The sequence below is a fragment of the Oncorhynchus nerka genome, linkage group LG15 (assembly GCF_034236695.1).
Source record: "Oncorhynchus nerka isolate Pitt River linkage group LG15, Oner_Uvic_2.0, whole genome shotgun sequence".
Lineage (NCBI taxonomy): Eukaryota > Metazoa > Chordata > Actinopteri > Salmoniformes > Salmonidae > Oncorhynchus > Oncorhynchus nerka.
The window spans coordinates 50,808,857-50,828,073 of NC_088410.1; the positions used below are offsets into that span (position 1 = coordinate 50,808,857).

Consider the following 19,217-nt stretch of genomic DNA (forward strand, 5'->3'; position numbering starts at 1 on the left):
AATGGTCCTGCTGAAGAGCTCAGTGACTTTCAAAGTGGCACCATCATAGGATGCCACCTTTTCAACAAGTCATTTTGTCAAATGTCTGCCCTGCTAGAGCTGCCCCGGTCAACTGTAACTGCAGTTATTGTGAAGTGGAAACATTTAGGAGCAACAATGGCTCAGCCACCAAGTGGTAGGCCACACAAGGTCACAGAATGGGATCGCTTAGTGCTGATGCGTGTAGCGCGTAAACATTGTCTGTCATCAGTTGCAACACTCCCTACCGAGTTCCAAACTGCCTCTGGATACAATGTCAGCACAATAACTGTTAGTCGGGAGCTTCATGAAATGGGTGTCCATGGCTGAGCAGCCACACACAAGCCAAAGATCACTGTGCGCAATGCCTTTCCTGTTTCAGCAAAACAAAACCCTCATGCACAAAGCGAGGTCCATAAAGAAATGGTTTGTCGAGATCGGTGTGGAACTTGACTGGCCTGCACAGAGCCCAGACCTGGGATGAAAGCCTAATTGCCCAACATCAGTGCCCGACCTCACTAATGCTCGTGGCTGAATGGAAGCAAGTCCCCGCAGCAATGTTCCAACATCTAGTGGAAAGCCTTCCCAGAAGAGTGGAGGCTCTTATAGCAGCAAAGGGGACACCAACTCCACATTAATGCACATGATTTTGGAAGATGAGATGTTTGAAAAGAGCAGGTTTCCACATACTGTATATTACACACACTACATGACGAAAAGTATGTATATGACAGTAGGTATAAACAGTATAGGAATAGCAAAGGTGTACAGCAGTAGTTATACAGGATGAGCATTGGCTAGAATACAGAATCATATGAAGTAAGTAAAACAGTATGTAAAAATTGTCAAAGTGACCACTGTTCAATGGCTATGTACATTACAGAAAGTATTCAAAATGTTGTGTTTACAGCCTGAATTCAAAATGTATTAAATATATTTTTCCACCCATCTAAACACAATACTCCAAGGACAAGGTGAATTTTTTTGTTGCTGATATTTTAGCAAATTTATTGAAGATGAAATACAGAAAAATATAAATTTCTATAAGCATTTAACAATACTCTGTGAATACTCTGTGGAATCACCTTTGAAAGTGATTCGTCTTTAAGAGCTTTGCGCATCTGGATTGTACAATATTTGCCTATTATTCTTTCAAAAATTCTTCAAGCTCTGTCAAGTTGATTGCTGATAATTGCTAAACAGACATTTTCAAATCTTGCCATAGATTTTCCAGCTGATTTAAGTAAAAAACTAACTACGCCACCCAGGAAGATTCACGGTCGTCTTGGTAAGCAACTCCAGATCTAGCCTTGTGTTTTAGGTTATTGTCCTACTGTCACATGCGCCAAATACAACAAGTGTTGACTTTACCGTGAAATGCTTACTTACAAGCTAATAACCAACAATGCAGTTCAAGATGAGTTAAGTAGACTAAAATAAAAACTAATAATAAAAAGTAACAATGAAAATAACAATAACGAGGCTATATACAGGGGGCACCGGTACCGAGTAAGTGTGCGGGGGTACAGGTTAGTTGAGGTAATTTGTACATGTAGGTGGGGGTGAAGTGACTATGCACAGATAATAAACAGCAAGTAGCAGCAGTGTACAAAAGGGAGGCGGGGTGTCAATATAAATTGTCCGTCTTATGGCTTGGGTGGGAGCTGTTGAGGCCAAGAATTGTGAATTTGTCTCAAAGTGTTTGTTGGAAAACAGGTCTTCCTCTAGGATTTTGCCTGTGCGTATAGCTATATTCTGTTTATTTTTATCCCCCAAATACTCCCTGGTCCTTGCCAATGACAAGCATACCCATAGCATGATGCAGCCACCACCATGCTTGAAAATGAAGAGTTGTACTCAGCGATGTGTTGGATTTGCCCCAAACATCACGCTTTGTATTCAGGACAAAAAGCTCATTGCTTTGCCAAATTTCTTTGCAGTTTTACTTTAGTCCTTTGTTACAAACAGGATGCATGTGTTGGAACATTTTTATTCTGTACAGTAACTTCAATGTTGTTGATCCATCCTCAGTTCTCTCCTTACACAGCCATTAAACTCTGCAACTGTTTAAAATCACCATTGGCCTCTTGGTGAAATCTCAGAGCAGTTTCCTTCCTCTCCGGCAATAGCGTTAGGAAGGACGCCTGTATCTTTCAATGTCTATTTATTTTACTTCATTTTTTTTTACCTACTGTATACCAAATCAGTGCACTTCTTTGCCAGGCATTGAAAAACCTCCCTGGTTTGTGGTTGAATCTGTGCTTGAAATTCACTTCTCGATTGAGGGACCTTCCAGATAATTGTATGTGTCGGGTACAGAGATAGGGTAGTCATTCAAAAATCATGTTAACCATTATTATTGAACACAGAACGGGTCCATGCATCTTATTGAATACTTACTGACTCAAGACATTTCAGCTTTATTTGTTATTAATTTCAAAACATTTCTACAAACAAACTCCACTTTGACATTATGGGGAATGGAGTGTAGATCAGTGACACAAAATCAGGCACTGTACATAGATAGAGACTGCTACCCTAAGGTGCAGGTTTGAGTACCGGATGTTTACCGGCTAGTAACAGTAACTAAAGTTCAGGGCAGGGTACTGGGCGGAGGCCAGCTAGTGGTGACTATTTAACAGTCTGATGGCCTGGAGATAGAAGCTGTTTCAGTCTCTGTCCCAGCTTTGATGCCCCTGTACTGTCACTATCTTGTATATGGTAGCAAGGTGAACAGGCTGTGGCTCGGGTGGCTGAAGTCCTTGATGATCTTCTTGGCCTTCCCGTGACACTGGGTGTGTTAGATGTCTCGGACGGCAGGCAGTGTGCCCCTGGTGAAGCGTTGGGCTGTCTGCCCCACCCTCTGGAGAGCCCTGCAGTTGCGGACCGTGCAGTTGCCGTACTAGGCAGTGATACAGCCCAACAGGATGCTCTCAATGGTGCATCTGTAAAAGTGCCTGAGGGTCTTAGGAGGCTGAAGAAATTCAGCTTAGCCCCTGAGGTTGAAGAGACGCTGCGGCGCCTTCACCACACTGTCTGTGTGAATGAATCATTTCAGGTTGTCAGTGATGAGCACGACGAGGAACTTGGAGCTTTTCACCCTCTCCACTGTGGCCCCGTTGATGTGGATTGTGTGTGTTCTCTCGGCTATCTACTGATGTCCATGAGCAGCTCCTTCGTTTTGTTGAGGGAGAGGTTATTTTCCTGGCACCACTCCGCGGGGGCCCTCACCTCCTCCTTCAAGGAGGTCTCATCGTTGTTGGTAATCAGGCCTACTCCTGTTGTGTCGTCAGCAAACTTGATTGAGTTGGAGACGTGTGTGGTCACGCAGTCATGGGTGAACAGAAGGGGGCTGAGCAAACACACTTGGGGTAGGCCTGTCAGGAAGTCCAGGACCTAGTTGCACAGGGCGGGGTTCAGACCCAGTGCCTCTAGTTTAGTGATGAGCTTGGAGGGCACTATGGTATTGAAGGCTGAGCTATAGTCAATGAACAGCATTCTTACATAGGTATTACTCTTATCCAGAAGGGATGGGGCAATGTGCGTCATCCGTGGATCTGTTGGGGCGGAGGCAAATTGTAGTGGGTCTAGGGTTTCAAGTGAGGTGGAGATGTCCTGATCCTTAACTAGCCTCTCAAAGCACTTCATGATGATAGAAGTGAGTGCTACAGGGTGATAGTAATTTAGTTCAGTTACTTTCGCTTTCTTCGGTACAGGAACAATGGTGGACATCTTGATGCAAGTGGGGACAACAGACTGGGAGAGATTGAATATGTTAGTAAACCCCCCAGGCACATGCTCTGAGAACAAGGCTCGGGATGCCATCTGGACCGGCAGCCTTGCGAGGGTTAACACGCTTAAATGTCTTACTCACGTCAGCCACAGAGAACGAGAGCGCACAGTCCCCGTGAGCAGCGGTGGACCACGGCAGCTCGGTATTTTTTCCTCAAAGTTGGCAAAGAATCTGTTTAGGTTGTCCGGGAGCAAGGTGTCGGTATCCGCGATGTGGCTGTCTTTCCCTTTATAATCCGTGATTGTCCATGAGTCCCTGCCACATACTTCTCGTGTCTGAGCCAATTAATTTAGACTCCACTTTGTCCCTCTACTGTCGTTTTGCCTTCGATTGCCTTACGGAGGGCATAGCTGGTCTGTTTGTACCAACATTGAACAGTTCTTACCACGGGTATTTCCTAAAAATTTGCATTCCTGCAGCGTTATTTTGTTGAAATATATTTTGATTACTGAGGAATTAGGCTAATTGATTGCACCCAAATTGGCCATTTTAAATTGTTAGTATTCATATATTCAATAAATATAGTACCCAACGTTCAATTAGGGCTAAACCTCTTTTCTTTTTTACGAGTAAGACATGATGAATCCACAGATATTTTTTTTTGCCACCCATGGACCCCCCACACCAAAAACATGTATATAGTATCAGTTGTCTATGTCTGGCAAGTAGTATAGAGCTGTGGCTTGGAGTATTGTTTCTTTATCCTATGTAATGTATTCTCAAAGAATTTGGTGAGGGTTTTGTTCCCCCTGTTTTGAGAAATTTGTCATTGAAGTTGTCCTCACCACTAGATAGTTAATAGGCCACAGCTGAAGTTGGGTACTGCCCAGATTATGCATTAAGTTTGTTCCTAAGGAAACCCATAGTTGAGAATACAATGGTGAATGTGCGAGCCTCTAATTTTCTACTTTGCTTCTATGATGATGAGTACTGGATTGGAATTGTGGAGGATGTGAATGATGAAAACATTGAAGGAAAGCATGCATCTAAGTAATCCAGCAAAGTCACTTTCTTGGCAAAACAAAGAGGACACACGTTTTCTACCAAAAACAAGCATCATCTGCACCATTAGAGTACCAAACACTGCAACTTGGCCACAAAAATAATTTGGGATTTTAACGACATCACTGCAACAGGAGATGCACTGAAGACAGAAAAGAAAGTGAACGAATTTAATTAATAATAAATAGTCCTGTTTTTTGTTTTCATATGATTTTTCTTTGAGATCTATTTGGACAAATACATTCTCCCAACTGTAGCTCTTAATTGTACGTGTATAAATCATTATCATTTAAATATTAAGTTGAGTTAACATTGAGGGGAGGGGATTCTTATTTTTCACCTAACAGCAGGATCAGCACCATCTAGGGGTTAGAACCTGGTATTCAGGTTGTGTGATGGGACATAGACAACTTCTCTGAAAAGGGAAAAATAAACAGCACCAAATTCGCTGAGAATACATTACATAGGTTGAATAAATATTTATCCAAGCCGCAGCGTCATACTACTTGTCAAACCATAGAGAACAGATAATGTATACTTACTGTTGGGTGTGCTTGGTATGGGGTCTTGGAGGTCCGTGGCTGGCTTTTGAACATTTATTTTGATTCTTCACGTCTTAATCATTGTTAAGAAGAGGATTGGTCGAAATCAGACGTTGGGTACTATATTTGCTGAATATTATATGAATCTTATAAATGATATGGCCAATTTGGGTGCATTCAATTCATTTCAAAGAGGCCAAATTGTCTTTGAACAAAATGTTGCAGGTATGCTTATCTTTATCTGTTTATAACTACATAAACCATTTCAGAACAATTTGAGATGGTGGGTGTCATAGCTTGCTGAAATCACATGGAATGACCCAAAATGCTATTGAAATGTCATTTGCCATCGCGCGCATGTGGATTTTGTCCAGTCACACCAGATGTGGTCAGGACAAGCAGGTTGAAATATCAAAACGAACTCTGAACCAACAATATTAATTTGGGGACAAGGAAAAACATTATGAAGTATTCGTGGATATTCAGCTAGCTAGCTTGCTGTTGCTAGCTATTATGTCCTGGGATAAAAACATTGGGTTGTTATTTTACCTGAAATGTACACGGCCCTTTTTTCTTTTACTGGATCTTTGTAGAATTTTGAGCCATTTTCAGTCACACAAAATCGTGTGTTCCCTACTCTGACAATTCATCCACAGATAAAAGGGGAAACATAGTTTCTAGTAATCTCTCCTTGTTCAGTCTCCATCTTCTGTGGATTTTATATGGCGGTTGGCAACCAACTTTACGGTGCATTACTGCAACCAACTGGACTGGAATGTTCAACTTTCAATCACCCACATGGGTATATGCTCCTAAAAACCAATGAGGAGATGGAAGAGGTGGGACTTACAGTGCATCAAGCATCTAAAATAGAACCAAGGTCTATTTTAGCACCTAGTTACGCAGATGATCGCTGACGCGCAAGCAGTTTGAATTCAATTATTGAATAACATGTATATGTAAATGTATTTTGCAACACTCACGCATGCCAGTGAGACCAGTGTGGTCAGCATGTAAGAGTTTCCTGCACCAGTGAGCTCGGGACAGACACAGCTGTAGGCTATCTGCACAAGGGATAAGAGGTAATCATGTAGGCCTATTTTATGACATTACCATTGGATCAGAGCATGACATTCTTCCCTTTTACGCAGAGTGATTATCGAAGGGAAAGAACTGGAAAGATTTTACAAATATATTAAGGATCTATTGTCAATATCAATGGATGTAAAAACAGACGTGTTTGTTTGCTGTTTGAGGTGAAGAAAACATTACTTTGAGAATCTCCACAGCTCATTAGTGGTGGTGTATTAAACCAATCAGAAACACCATCAGATCCACAAGTGGGCACATTTATATGCATACATTTGCGTGCAAGCCAGGTAGCCTATAAACCTACTTCTATGCCTGGGATGCAAACTGGTGAGGGCCCAAAAAGGTTACACTTTTTTTGTTGCACTGAAACATGCAAAAAAAAATCCCTGCTAGGGGGAAATGCAGGTTTTAACTAAGTAAACAACAAAGAATATGATCTCTCTCTTTCTGTAAAAGAAAGTGGTTAATGTGAACCTAACACACAGCTAAAAAAAAATGTAAGAAAGCAATCCAATGTTACTTGTTGCCTAGACTTTACTGCAAATGACACTGAAGTCTTGATTTTAAAAAACAATACACTAATATTGCAGTTAGGCATGACAGCCTCTATAATAGAATGCTTGTAACCAGACACAAACACTATAGGAAAAAAACATCTTAAAGTAGAAATAGAATGAAACAAACAGGCATTCTATTTTTGCTCTATTATAGTGCCCACTATAGTAGACATTGATCAAGTGCACAAGTCTACATGTGTGCAAAAATAACAATCACTGACAAACATTTTTATAATCCCCTCTCACTCACACACACACACACAGTGTCACTGTCAAGTTCAACACAACAAAAACAATATCTTTGGGCTATACTTCACATTATTACATTGCACACTTTCGGTCTGTGGACATCTGTTCTACAATGTGCCAGCAGAGCCGGATACCCTTTGTTGGCATAATTGATCTCTTTCAGGCAGAGAGTACACCTGGCATACCCCTTGCCTCCGCAATGGATTAGTTCACCGAGCGTGCCATAAAAAATATATATATATATTTGCTACTGCTGGATAAAAAAAAAAACTCGTTGGACCAATAGCCTATCGACCAAACAATCAACTAGTCGACTAGTATGCACGTACAGTGGGGCAAAAAAGTATTTAGTCAGCCATCAAGTTCTCCCACTTAAAAAGATGAGGCCTGTAATTTTCATCATAGGTGCACTTCAACTATGACAGACAAAATGAGAAAAAAATTCCAGAAAATCACCTTGTAGGATTTTTTATCAATTTATTTGCAAATTATGGTGATTATGATTTTTCAACACCGATACCGATTAAATCGGACGATTTTTATTTATTTATTTGTAATAATGGCAATTACAACAATACTGAATGAGCACTTATTTTTAACTTAATATAATACATCAATAAAATCAATTTAGCCTCAAGTAGATAATGAAACATGTTCAATTTGGTTTAAATAATGCAAAAACAAAGTGTTGGAGAAGAACGTAAAAGTGCAATATGTGCTATGTAAGAAAGCTAACGTTTCAGTTCCTTGCTCAGAACATGAGAACATATGAAAGCTGGTGGTTCCTTTTAACATGAGTCTTCAATATTCCCAGGTAAGAAGTTTTAGGTTGTAGTTATTATAGGAATTATAGGACTATTTCCCTCTATACCATTTGTATTTCATTAACCTTTGACTATTGGATGATCTTATAGGCACTTTAGTATTGCCAGTGTAACAGTATAACTTCCGTCCCTCTCCTCGCTCCTCCCTGGGCTCGAAACCAGCAAAACAACGACAACAGCCACCATCGAAGCAGCGTTACCCATGCAGAGCAAGGGGAACAACTACTAGAAGGCTCAGAGCGAGTGACGTTTAAAACTCTATTAGCGCGCGCTAACTAGCTAGCCATTTCACTTCGGTTACACCAGCCTCATCTCGGGAGTTGATAGGCTTGAAGTCATAAGCAGCGCAATGCTTGACGCACAACGAAGAGCTGCTGGCAAAACACCCAAAAGTGCTGTTTGAATGAATGTTTACGCACCTGCTTCTGCCTACCACCGCTCAGTCAGATACTTAGATACTTGTATTCTCAGTCAGATTCTATGCAACGCAGGACACGCTAGATAATATCATCAACCATGTGTAGTTAATTAGGGATTATGATTGTTTTTTATAAGATAAATTTAATGCTAGCTAGCAACTTACCTTGGCTTACTGCATTCGCGTAACAGGCAGTCTCCTTGTGGAGTGCAATGAGAGAGAGGCAGGTCGTTATTGCGTTGGACTAGTTAACTGTAATGTTGCAAGATTGGATCCCCGAGCTGACAAGATGAAAATCTGTTGTTCTGCCCCTGAACGAGGCAGTCATTGAAAATAAGAATGTGTTCTTAACTGACTTGCCTAGTTAAATAAAGGTATAAAAATAAAAATAGGCGCCCAAAAATACCGATTTCCGATTGTCATGAAAACTTGAAATCGGCCCTAATTAATCAGCCATTCTGATTAATCGGTCGACCTCTAATGCACACACTAATATCCTCCCTTTCTCTCGGTCACTCTTTTCCCAGATCTGAATAACCCAAATAAATTCTAAATTCCAAAAAAAGTCTCCCCAGTCTGGCATTCTGGCCAGCTTCAGACAACAAAGGACATGCATGTTAGTGCATATCCCCCTAGGGCTGGGGGCGAGGGAGCAGGGGTAGAGGCAGGGGGGGTGACTGGATGGGAATAGAGCCCAGGACTACACTGATAACAACTGAAGGGGGTGGGGAGATAAAGCATTATACAGCTCAGAGCTCGATCTGCTTGCTTGTGGACCCTTATTCCCTGTACTGTACACAGGCAAGTCCTCACAGGGGCCCAATGGTACCCACAGATAGAGCCGTAGGGGGAGAACTGAAGGGAGTTCAAGAATCTGATAGTCTTGACAAGTAGGGTGAGTGAGTAAGGTCTGTGGTCAGGACTCACTTTGTGATTTTTCCCGTGTTGCTGGCAGGTTTTGCCAGGTCTTGTGTCTTCCACCTCATTTCCAATGCAAATGGATGCCGGTTGGCTAGCTAGCTCACGCACAGCCGGTGTGTCAGAGCAGATGAGCAAGGACTTCAAAGGGAAGAGGCTTGTGTTTTTTCAATGACTGGGCAGTGAGTGGTACTGATGAGATCATTGGTTTTGGCTGCGGCCTAGTTCGGTAACCCATGGAGATGGGGTTAGGTGGGTGGGGATGGTGTACACACAGGGTTATAGAGTGACTAAAATAATCATACCCTGCAATTACTGTACATGCAGGATCCGGGGAGGGAGGTATGAGGGGAGGGAGGTAAATTTGAAGGTATGAGCAAATAGTAGACTCCCAAAGTTACATTCCTTCAACCTGAGTCAGAGATATTGACTCCTGGTAACGGTTATGATATAATATAGAAATGAGGGTTTGATTAAAAATGGTTTCACATGAGCAGTCACACAAGGTCTGGAATGAAATGGTGCAACACTCTTACTTTCATCCTGACCCAAGTTCAGAAAGTATTGTACCTCCCCATTTCACATCTCCGTTTCAAAGTGTTTTTGTCCATTTCATGACCACTGAACATGACCCTGATGTTGCTACATTAGGGTAAATTATAATTAAACCCTCTATTAGGCCTCTGTAACCAGAATAGGTAACTTTTGACATGCTCCTAATGAGGAAAAAAAATATTCCTCCATTTACAAAAGAACAACATGTGTGGAAGGCATAAGAACTAATGGTAGCCTAACCATTAACAGGTTACTGCCCACCTCAAAAAATTCCAATCGAACCACTGTCATTTCATTGAAGTAATTGTGTTGGATTAACAGTTCATTTTATCCGATTCTAAAATAATCTAAACACTAAATGGCATAATCAACCAACCATTGTCATGTTTGCACCTGACTGAAAAAGAATGGAAAAAGGAGAATAGCACTGTGTGGGAACAAGTGATAAGAGAGAAAGAAGAGTGAAGGGAGTTACTGAACAAAACCTGTATCCTGTCCAATGGAATATTCCATGTTCTCTTGAATTAGTAGCAGATTTGATTCTTTGTTTTCTTGGGTATGAGGAGAGGGGGAGTTGGGGTAGGGGGGCGATGTGAGCTAGACTTTCCTGGGTGGTCCGTCTTGTCACTGCCTGGGCCTGTTCTATGCCGGCCAGACGGTTACAAATCATAAATCATTTGTTCTTCAAAACAAGTAAATAGGAAGTGCTATTCCAATAAACATAAAATGGTGGGGATTGTGTTAGCGGCACTGAAAAGAAGGTGCCTGATTGTTGAAATAACGCTTAGGATGGCAATAGCTTCAGTATTCTATTTCACAAGACTGTATCCAATGAATCATACTACATCCTATTTAGTACATGTTTAGTGTACCCTATGCAAGACTAAAAAGATGTGCGGTATACAAAAATGTGTCATAATTGGGGTATGCCTTGAATGACAGGATGTCATACTTAATTTAGCCTTTTCATGGAGTAGGAATTCACTGTACACTTTTCAGTAAGAGAATCACCCTTTCTAGACCAACAATTCAATGCAACCAAAAAACGGGACGGCTGTAAGAGCAAAAGTGAACAAATGGTGGTCGATAACATGATGGAGCAATAGAACATTTCCTTAATATGGATGAACAGTAGCATGTTGGCCTAGTGTGTAACTGTAGTATGTAGGAGCTTAGTGCATACATTATACTAACAGTATGTTCTAAGTAGTAGGCTATATGTAGTACAAGGTAAATACTTTTAGTATGAGAATCTCGACACAGCCAATGGGGTGACGTTCCCCACGAGACACTGAAATGTATTTAGCCAGCATTTAAGAGATTCACAGCATGACAAGAAACACACCAAAATAGACCTAGTGGTTTCCAAAAACAGAGAGCGATGAAGGACAGTCTTTGTTGCTCACCCAAGTCCAATTTGATCACAATCAAGACTGTACTTCACAATAAGAAAGAGCAGAATAGATTTTAATTTAAAATCACCTCAACCTCTAAGCTGCCGCGCTCTGATTCCAACAAATCTGCCAACCTGCAGATGTGCTCTGTTCTCTAAAGAATGACAGTCACTTGAAATTCAGACCTATGAGAGCTAGTCAGACAGACTCTCTCCTTACCAATGAAATGAGAACAGAGAAACAAGAGAATGCATGAACAAACACCTCTTTGGGGGAATATGGGCTCCTGTGCAGATTGCTCAACTGAAGACCTGCTAAGACAGAGAGAGAGAGAGAGAGAGAGAGAGAGAGAGAGAAGAGAGAAAATGGTGTCGAACGCAGAACATTCCACAGTCTGTGGTTGGTTATGTTCCCCGATGCCTGTTTTCCCAACTGTCTTCAGAGTAAGGATGCAGGAAAATTAAGTTGCGTGCCAGACTCCCAGCCTGGTTCACAGGTGTATGTGTGTGTAGGTGTACTGTGTGAATTCCCCTTTCAAAAGAAAAGCCCTTGCTCTTAAAAACAGTATACAACCCTAACTGCAAATTAAATTGGGCACAATACTAGGCCTATTTAAAAATTACATTCTTTAGCGACAAATGATTAGGCCCATCTTGACTGCACTGGATCCCTCCTTTCTTCAAACTTTTGTATGAATAGCAAGAATATGGACAGAACCCACACCGTATCATATTATTCATTATCAAATGTTACAATTGATTGAGAAATGAATTCCCCATGGAAATTAGTGAGACAACCATCCCTTGCCCAAGGCCCTTCCTTGTTTCCAATCCTTCTGAGAATTTAAGGTTGAATTAATGTTTGTAAGCCTCATTAGCTTTGGCGAGACTGACTGCTCTGTTGGTTTCACACCTCCAAGGCATTATTTTGACGTATACACCAAACTGCTATTAGTTAGTTGGTTGTAGAGCAGTGTTTACTGTGGCTTATACCCCAGAGGACATTGACATGCCTATTAGATTGTTTTCACATTGACAATAGCAAAGGGACATTTGAGAGGCTAGTCAAGAGGTATCAATTCTCGAGAGCCAATACTGTTGTATAAAGTTGCAAAATTATAACGTCTCATGAGCTACCTCCGGAGGTTGTGCACGACACTCTCCCAACAGTTGCCCCCCTTCCGATCAGGGTAGTGTATTGTCTTAGTTGAGCTCAACACTCCTACAGTGTAAATGATAATAGCAGAGCAATGTCTTTGAAACAGCTGAAATGTATAGACATTTTGGTTATATTTGAGACTTGTTTTATTGAATTTTTACCTGAAATTGCAGTAACAGCCTGTTACATTCTGAAATTGTCACAGTAGCTGCCGCCTGCCGGCTGCATTGAGCTTACGTAAATCTATGGAAGCTCATTTCTCTCAACAGTTTTTTTAAATGTCAATACTATAACAAAAATTGATAGTAAATCATACAAATCTGGGACCAGATTTTTTTCTAATCAGGACATATGTTGTTTTTTTAACTCCTGGAAAAACTCCTTAGCGAGGCTGAAAACAAAAACCCGGTTAAACAAATCATGAGGTGAATCAGTCAAAATAACAGTACTTTGTCCCTCTTTTCAACGCTTATTTTTTTATTAAATCAAATGAAAAGTGCTAGGGCAAATAGAGAGCAATAGTAATGGAGTCTTTTTGTAGACACTTACAGAAGCTAACACCGCCATGGCTTGTTGGACAAAGCCTATGGAGAAATTGTTTGTTTTGGATGAACATAAAAAATAAGGTCTGCAGTAAACCAAGGCTTAGATCTTTTACATTTTGTTTTATGGGAATCTCATCAGCTAATATTACTATTTGTGAATTTTGATGCATTTATGTAATAAAAACAAGTAAAAAGGTTGCCGCCTGAAACAAACAATATAACATCCTTGCATTTTCCTTCGAGCTGGGAAGCAGAAAGCTCACTAAGCTAACTAGCTTTTTGGTGGACTGTAGCGTAGACTAATTTGCGTGGTCGACATAGTTACGTGAAAAAATGTATGACTAATGTTGTAGTTCCATTTCTGACAGTTAGCGACTCGTTAGCAACTGACATTTTGAGCAAGTAAAGGCTTCATAATTCATGTCATGTTAACTGACTAATATTATCGCATAACAAAATGAAACATAAGATCTCCTAAGCCTGTGTTAACCTCAGACCTTATTTTTGGCATATATCCCAAAGCTCCATTCCTTTCCCCATTAATTTCGCCCATAGGAATGCTCAATGAACTAGAGGTAGAAAATGCTAACTAATGTCCGTTTTTAGGACTACAAGCTGACAAGTTTATTACACTTTTGTGGCAGCCCTGATGTGCTCATTTCTACAACGTGGACAGATGGAAATTGCCATACAATGCTACAAATTAAGAAACATAACCTATATGGATGATCTATATGTATTTTATTTTTGGGTGGTGGGAAAGGGCTTCCATATAAAACTGCTGAAATCCCCAGTGAATTATACCCAAGTTCTCAGTAACAATTTGATTTTACCACAAAGCCTAATGATTTGCATGATATTGATAAAAATGATTGGTTGGTTGTAATGTTAAAAGGTAGGTCTACTGTACTTGTATTAGAGGGGTAATTGTTCATTTTGATATGCTAACATTAGTTGATGACATGTTGTTAGCTTTAGCTAGCAGTAACTCTGTGCTTTTGTCTTGAAGTAAAAATGTCTACAGTCAAAGAATAAAAAATATTGACATGCTTGTGAATTATTGCATTATTAGAGAGATTTGTTGCAATAATTAAGTGTAATATGGTAGACGCATAAAGAGTTGCTTGCATAACTTTAGCTAGTAGCTAGCTATGTGAATAGTTTGCTTGGCCTCCTGGCTAGTGGCTATTGTGACATTTACAGTACTTTTGAGCTGCGACGCAAGAACGTATACCGAACCCTCTCTCGGCTCGTGACATTCCCGTCGCTAATGTAAATAGAAATGTGTATAGTTGAAGTCGGAAGTTTACATACACCTTAGCCAAAAACATTTAAACTCAGTTTTTCACAATTCCTGACATTTAATCCAAGTAAAAATGCCCCATCTTAGGTCAGTTAGGATCACCACCTTATTTTAAGAACGTGAAATGTCAGAATAATAGTAGAGAGAATGATTTATTTCAGCTTTTATTTCTTTCATCACATTCCCAGTGGGTCAGAAGTTTACACACACTCAATTAGTATTTGGTAGCATTTTCTTTAAATTGTTTAACTTGAGACAAACGTTGCGGGTAGCCTTCCACAAGCTTCCCACAATAAGTTGGGTGAATTTTAGCCCATTCCTCGTGACAGAGCTGGTGTAACTAAGGCAGCTTTGTAGGCCTCCTTGCTCACACGCACTTTTTCAGTTCTGCCCACAACTTTTCTATGGGATTGAGATCAGGGCTTTGTGATGGCCACTCCAATACCTTGACCTTGTTGTCCTTAAACTAAATTGCCACAACCTTAGAAGTATGCTTGGTGTCACTGTCCATTTGGAAGACCCATTTGCGACCAAGCTTTAACTTCCTGACTGATGTCTTGAGATGTTGCTTCAATATATCCAAATAATTTTCCTTTCAAGTGATGCCATCTATTTTATGAAGTGCACCAGTCCCTCCTGCAGCTAAGCTTCCCCACAACATGATGCTGCCACCCCCATGCTTCACGGTTGGGATGCTGTTCTTCGGCTCGCAAGACTACCCCTTTTTCCTCCAAACATAACAATGGTCATTATGGCCAAACAGTTCTATTTTTATTTCAACAGACGAGAGGACATTTCTCCAAAAAGTGAGATCTTTGTCCCAATGTTCAGCTGCAAACCGTAGTCTGGCTTTTTTATGCCGGTTTTGGAGCAGTGGCTTCTCCCTTGCTGAGCAGCCTTTCAAGTTATGTCGATATAGGACTCGTTTTACTGTGGATATGGATACTTTTGTACCTGTTTCCTCCAGCATCTTCACAAGGTCCTTTGCTGTTGTTCTGGGATTGATTTGCACTTTTTGCACCAAAGTACATTCATCTCTAGGATACAGATTGTGTCTCCTTCCTGAGCTGTATGACGACTGCGTGGTCCCATGGTGTTTATACTTGCGTACTACTGTTTGTATAGATGAACGTGGTACATTCAGGCATTTGGAAATTGCTCCCAAGGATGAACCAGACATGTGGAGGTATACAATTTGTTTCCAGAGGTTTTGGATGATTTATTTTGATTTTCCCATGAAGTCAAGCCAATAGGCACTGAGTTTGAAGGTAGGCCTTGAAATACATCCTTAGGTCCACCTCTAATTGACTCAAATTATGTAAATTAGCCTATCAGAAGTTTCTAAAGCCATGACATCATTTTATGGAATTTTCCAAGCTGTTTAAAGGCACAGTCAAACTTGGTGTTTGTAAACTTCTGACCCACTGGAATTGTGATACAATGAATTATAAGTTAAATAATCTGTCTGTAAACAATTGCTGGAAAAATGACTTAGTTTGTTAACAAGAAATTTGTGGAGTGGTTGAAAAACAAGTTGTTGTCATCACTCCAACCTAAGTGTATGTAAACTGACTTCAACTGTATGCACATATTATGTAAATAGACATTTCACCCCCATAACTCTATTCAGTGAGAATAAGCCCTTTAAAGGCAAACTCATATTTCAGTTAACTTTTTGGGGGACAGGCCGAAACCGATTAAAAGAAAACCTAAACCATTGCCTTTAGTGTTTGTATAATGGGAGAGTATTGTTTTACGATTAATTAAAGTATCACACCCGCTATCTCGAGCAGAGTGAAGTCTTTTCTGATTCCTCTTGGAGTCTGTCTTCAAAGCACTTGCCGGGAAGGAACCAGAGCCTCGACAGAATCAAACGATCATCAACAGGAATTCATCACAAATCAAGAAACAATTCAGCCCTCTAGTCTGGGCAGTGAAAAATAGCCATAGAAGGTCCGTTTTTATCAATGACTTTATTTAGGCTAGATAACTTGGTATAATGCATCAAACACTCTTTTCCACCAGTGATTATTATCATTGCATCGAATAAATAGGGTACATTTGACATTTTTGTCATTTAGCAGACGCTCTTATCCAGAGCTACTCACAGGAGCAATTATGGTTAAATGCCTTTGCTCAAGGGCACAACGACAGTTTTTCATCTAGCCGTCTGGCCTGCTCTGGGATTCAAACCAGCGACCTTTCGGTTATGGCCCAACGCTCTTAACCGTTTAAAGGCTACCTGCCATGAAATTGTTAAGCAGTATTTAGAAGCTTAGAAATATACAGCTTCACTGAAGAAATAGGGGGAAAAGAGGAGTGTGTGTGTACTGAATAAGTGCATTGTATAACGTTGTGACAAATATCATCTGAGATTGAGAGGAAGTGTGGGTTGTCGAATATCTTTCATTGGCTTTCTGCTCTTTAGAACACCAGACAGCACCAAATCGAAGCTTGAGATGAGCTCCCCACCACCACCCACACAGTCAGATAAGCGTTGAAATTGATTTCAACATATTATTTTAAATGCTCAGAGAGATAGAGCATTCCCAAATAGGCTGAGTTTTTGAGTAACAGAGGCAAACAAAGTGAATAACCTAATTCTGGCCGTGGTATTTAGATTTTCCATTTATCTGATTTTGAAGCTTTGTCATCCACCACGTCTCATTCTTTCGGGGGGCTGTCTAGACAAAACACAGTGGCTTCCTAATGCATTTGTTTCTGATAATGGAAATACTTTCAGACATGCACCTTTTACACTTCATCTTCAGTCAAGACTGCCCTACCACAGAGAAACAAAGCACTACAGACAGGATACAAGAAGGCGCTTTTATTATGGGGAAACCAAGATCAGATCACGTTCAAAATTCCATAATTGCACCGGGGGGTGGAAAAAAGAATTTTGTCTCTTTCCTGGCTAAAAATATTTTTGTGTGGAAAAGAGGAGACTGTATGCAGGAGACATGAGCTCACAGTCCATTACTTTGAGGAATTCAATATGTCCAGATCAGTCCCTAAGATATCCAGACTGGTTGTCTCTTTGGGAAAACTCTCTTATCAAACCAGGGACCATCTCTCGCTCTTTTTTATCCCCTCCATCTCTAGACAAAACATCATGTAGTTCTTGCAGGCAGAGCTTAGCACAACTGTCATTATAAGAAATTCCACTTTACTCCTAAATTTGTTTGTGACTATATCGAATCTCTATTATAACTGAATGACATTTCCGAGTGGATTTAGAAGAGACGATACTAATACAATTATTGTTAATGTCTAATAATCACCCCTCTACTCTAATTCAACTATTTAATTAAAAAATATAAATAAACATATTTCCATTTGTAAACCGATTTATTGTGTTTTATTAATTCATTATGAATCCCTGGTAGAATAATCAATCTACTGATTTAAATATGCAAAATGTTATTGTGATAAAGAAAGCCTCTCATGCCACCATTAAATATTTGGCCCACTGTCTGCATGGTATGATCAAGATTTAGGTTTACAAGATCACTCCAATAACCAGAATTAATTAATTTGCTTTCATTGTCCATATACATACACAATACATGTACACGGCTTGTATTATAAAATGTCTTCAATGAGCCACCTTTTATGGAAGTATAATTGACCTTATTTAGAGCCAATTACTGGAAATCAGAGATAGCCAGACGTCTGGCCTGCACAAGAGTCAACTTTGTTATGACGACCAGATAAGCTTTCATTTCATCATGTCAAACCACGGCAGACAGTCTAGACCTTTTTTAGTTGACAAAAATCCCCAAGACAAAAAGTAGCTGTGACATGTTATGGCTGAGAAACGTTGCACATAAAAACCGGGCAGTCAGCCAGACATTTTGCTGAATTGAAAGCAGAAAGAGCTTGGATAGATAGCTAAGCTAGCTAGCCTACCAGCCACGCAATGGAAGTCTGCGAGACCTAACAGACAGCTTAGCTTGGTTGACAAGCTTGGTCATTCGAAGTGGGAAAGAAAAGTACAGAAAAGTAGCAGCTTGAACATAACAAAAAGTACTTACTGATCTCCATGCTTTGGAATGAAGTCGAGCGTTTGCAGTTACATGTACAGGATACATTGGTCTGGATGGCCGCTGTACCGTTTATTAGACCCATGAAGTTGAACATTTAAATCTGGAAATGTAGGAGAAAAACGTATCGAAGATCTCTCTCCAGTTCACTTCTCTAGCGCGCGACGGTGCTGAAATCACATAAAAACGATATTTTCTTTCTTGGTAAATTCTTTGCGGGTGGAAGTCAGGGGTCTGGGGTCACAGTTGCCTTCTTCGTCCTCCCCCTCCCCGGGCCGCAGCCTGCCGTCGGTACTCCAGTATCCCCGATGTTTGTGAACAGCTTGTGCTACTTTGTATCCGTCTGTCTGACGGGCTTCTGAGCTCACCTCATTCAAGTCCAAGTCGGCTGAGCTCCTCTTGGGGCGGGGCTTAGAGGCAGACAAGATTACGTCAACACCAGACTTGAACTGGCAAGAGTGACAGGATATCTGGCCAATCGAATCGCAGTCTGAATGCCCACACAGATTATTGTAGCCAATGTGCATTGGAAGCTGCATATTAGATTCAGACAGTAATTTTCATTCGTTTTGGAGAAGAAAATCAAACTGAAACACCAGTCATACACTGATCAATTTAATATATTTTAATTTTAGTGTTCAAAAAGAGTAGTAACATGCTCTGTTTCAAGCATTTGTACTGCACATGGGTGGGCTTACTGGGCTATAATTAAAATGTTCTTGCATTTAATATTATCCAATGCAGTACATTTTGTTCTAACTTTACCACAGCCTCATTTGCTTGTCGTCTACTCTAATGCAAAT

General features: G+C 40.5%; 1 protein-coding gene across 1 annotated transcript in view; it reads right to left on the reverse strand.

Moving 5' to 3' along the window:
- The window catches only part of pmepa1 (prostate transmembrane protein, androgen induced 1), an 81,184-nt gene extending 62,387 nt beyond the window's left edge, over positions 1-18,797 (reverse strand). The window contains exon 1 of the mRNA XM_029682665.2: positions 18,406-18,797. Coding sequence (XP_029538525.2) covers positions 18,406-18,511 — 106 coding nt within the window. The 5' untranslated portion in view covers positions 18,512-18,797. The remainder of the gene's footprint in view (positions 1-18,405) is intronic.
- Between the last annotated feature and the right edge of the window lie 420 nt (positions 18,798-19,217).